The 1,051-nt window shown below is 61.4% G+C and overlaps 1 protein-coding gene across 3 annotated transcripts in view; it reads right to left on the bottom strand.

Annotated features, from left to right (window-relative positions):
* The window catches only part of KLHL14 (kelch like family member 14), a 113,919-nt gene that overhangs the window by 90,464 nt on the left and 22,404 nt on the right, over positions 1-1,051 (bottom strand). Inside the window, exon 1 of one of the 3 annotated variants that reach the window (XM_025038654.1) lies at positions 485-1,018. The exons of the other annotated variants lie outside the window; for them this stretch is intronic. Within the exon in view, the coding sequence (XP_024894422.1) occupies positions 485-537 (53 nt within the window). The 5' untranslated portion in view covers positions 538-1,018. Of the gene's footprint in view, positions 1-484; positions 1,019-1,051 lie in introns of those variants that run through there. 3 annotated transcript variants of the gene reach the window in all.

The following is a 1,051-nucleotide window of genomic DNA, read 5'->3' as shown; positions in this document are numbered from 1 at the left end:
GTGTGGCCGGGGTGGGGAAGGGTGTGGAGGGGAGGGGAGAGCGAAGAACAACAATCAGTGCTCAGCTTGGCTTCTGCCCGGCGCGCCTCCGGGCCCCGACCCCACGGGGGAGGTTTGAAGGCGCCGGATCCGTGAGCGCCACCAGAACGGCCCTGTCTGGGGTCCGTGCGCCGTTTCTGCTCCTCGCTACTCTTGCCACCGCCCACACACTTCGTCCCTCACTTTCCTAAAACCACCCGGGCTCGGCTCTTGGCAGCGACAGCGGTGGCAGCAGCGACGGCAAAGTGCAGGCTGAGGCCGAGACGCCTCGTGGGCTTGTGTCCATGCCGGGCCGGATGAAGGAAAAGGCCAGGGAGTGGGGAGCCAGGGGTGCCCCGAGAGCGCAGAGGCGACCGACGGCGGAGATCCCCGGCCAACTTGTGCCTGCAGCTTTTAGTTTCGCAGTTGGTCCAGTTTTGGGGGATAGGAAAGGGGGCCTGACTACCGTGCGGGTGGGTGATTCTTAACCCTCCGGAAGCTGGGAACTCCTTCGATCATCCGTGTTGCCCCGAGAAACTCCTGGGCTAACAGTCTGAGAGAGCAGATAAAGCCCTTTCTTCTCCCGGGAAAGTGCAGCGGAGCGCGGTGAGGACCAGCTCAGTGGACTCGGCAGAGGCGGGAGCTGTCCTTATCAATTCTAGCTCATTTCCCTCACCCCAGCCCTGCCTGCTTCCCTGCTTCGCAAACTGTTGGCTTCCCCGTCACCACTCAGTTTTGCTTATTTTCCGGAGACGCCTTTAAACCTGGCAGGAGAATCCCTCCGGCCCCAAACCCACGGCCCCCTATCCTCCTTGCCACCCCCCCACCCACCCCGCTATGCATTTCAAGGCGCGGAAGTTCAGACGCGTATCTCTCCTTTTCTTGCCGGGCGGCACTGAGGAAGATGAGGAAGGAGGAGTGGAGCCACTGGGGTGGATTTGGAGCAAGAGCCAGGAGGGATTCGTGTACACGGTCCTCCCTCGTGGGCATTAGGCACAGTGGCTTTAACTGAAGTAACTGTGAGAAGTTCAAG

The sequence above is a fragment of the Pteropus alecto genome, unplaced genomic scaffold (assembly GCF_000325575.1).
Source record: "Pteropus alecto unplaced genomic scaffold, ASM32557v1 scaffold146, whole genome shotgun sequence".
Classification (NCBI taxonomy): Eukaryota; Metazoa; Chordata; class Mammalia; order Chiroptera; family Pteropodidae; genus Pteropus; species Pteropus alecto.
This window is presented reverse-complemented; position numbering and strand designations above follow the sequence as displayed.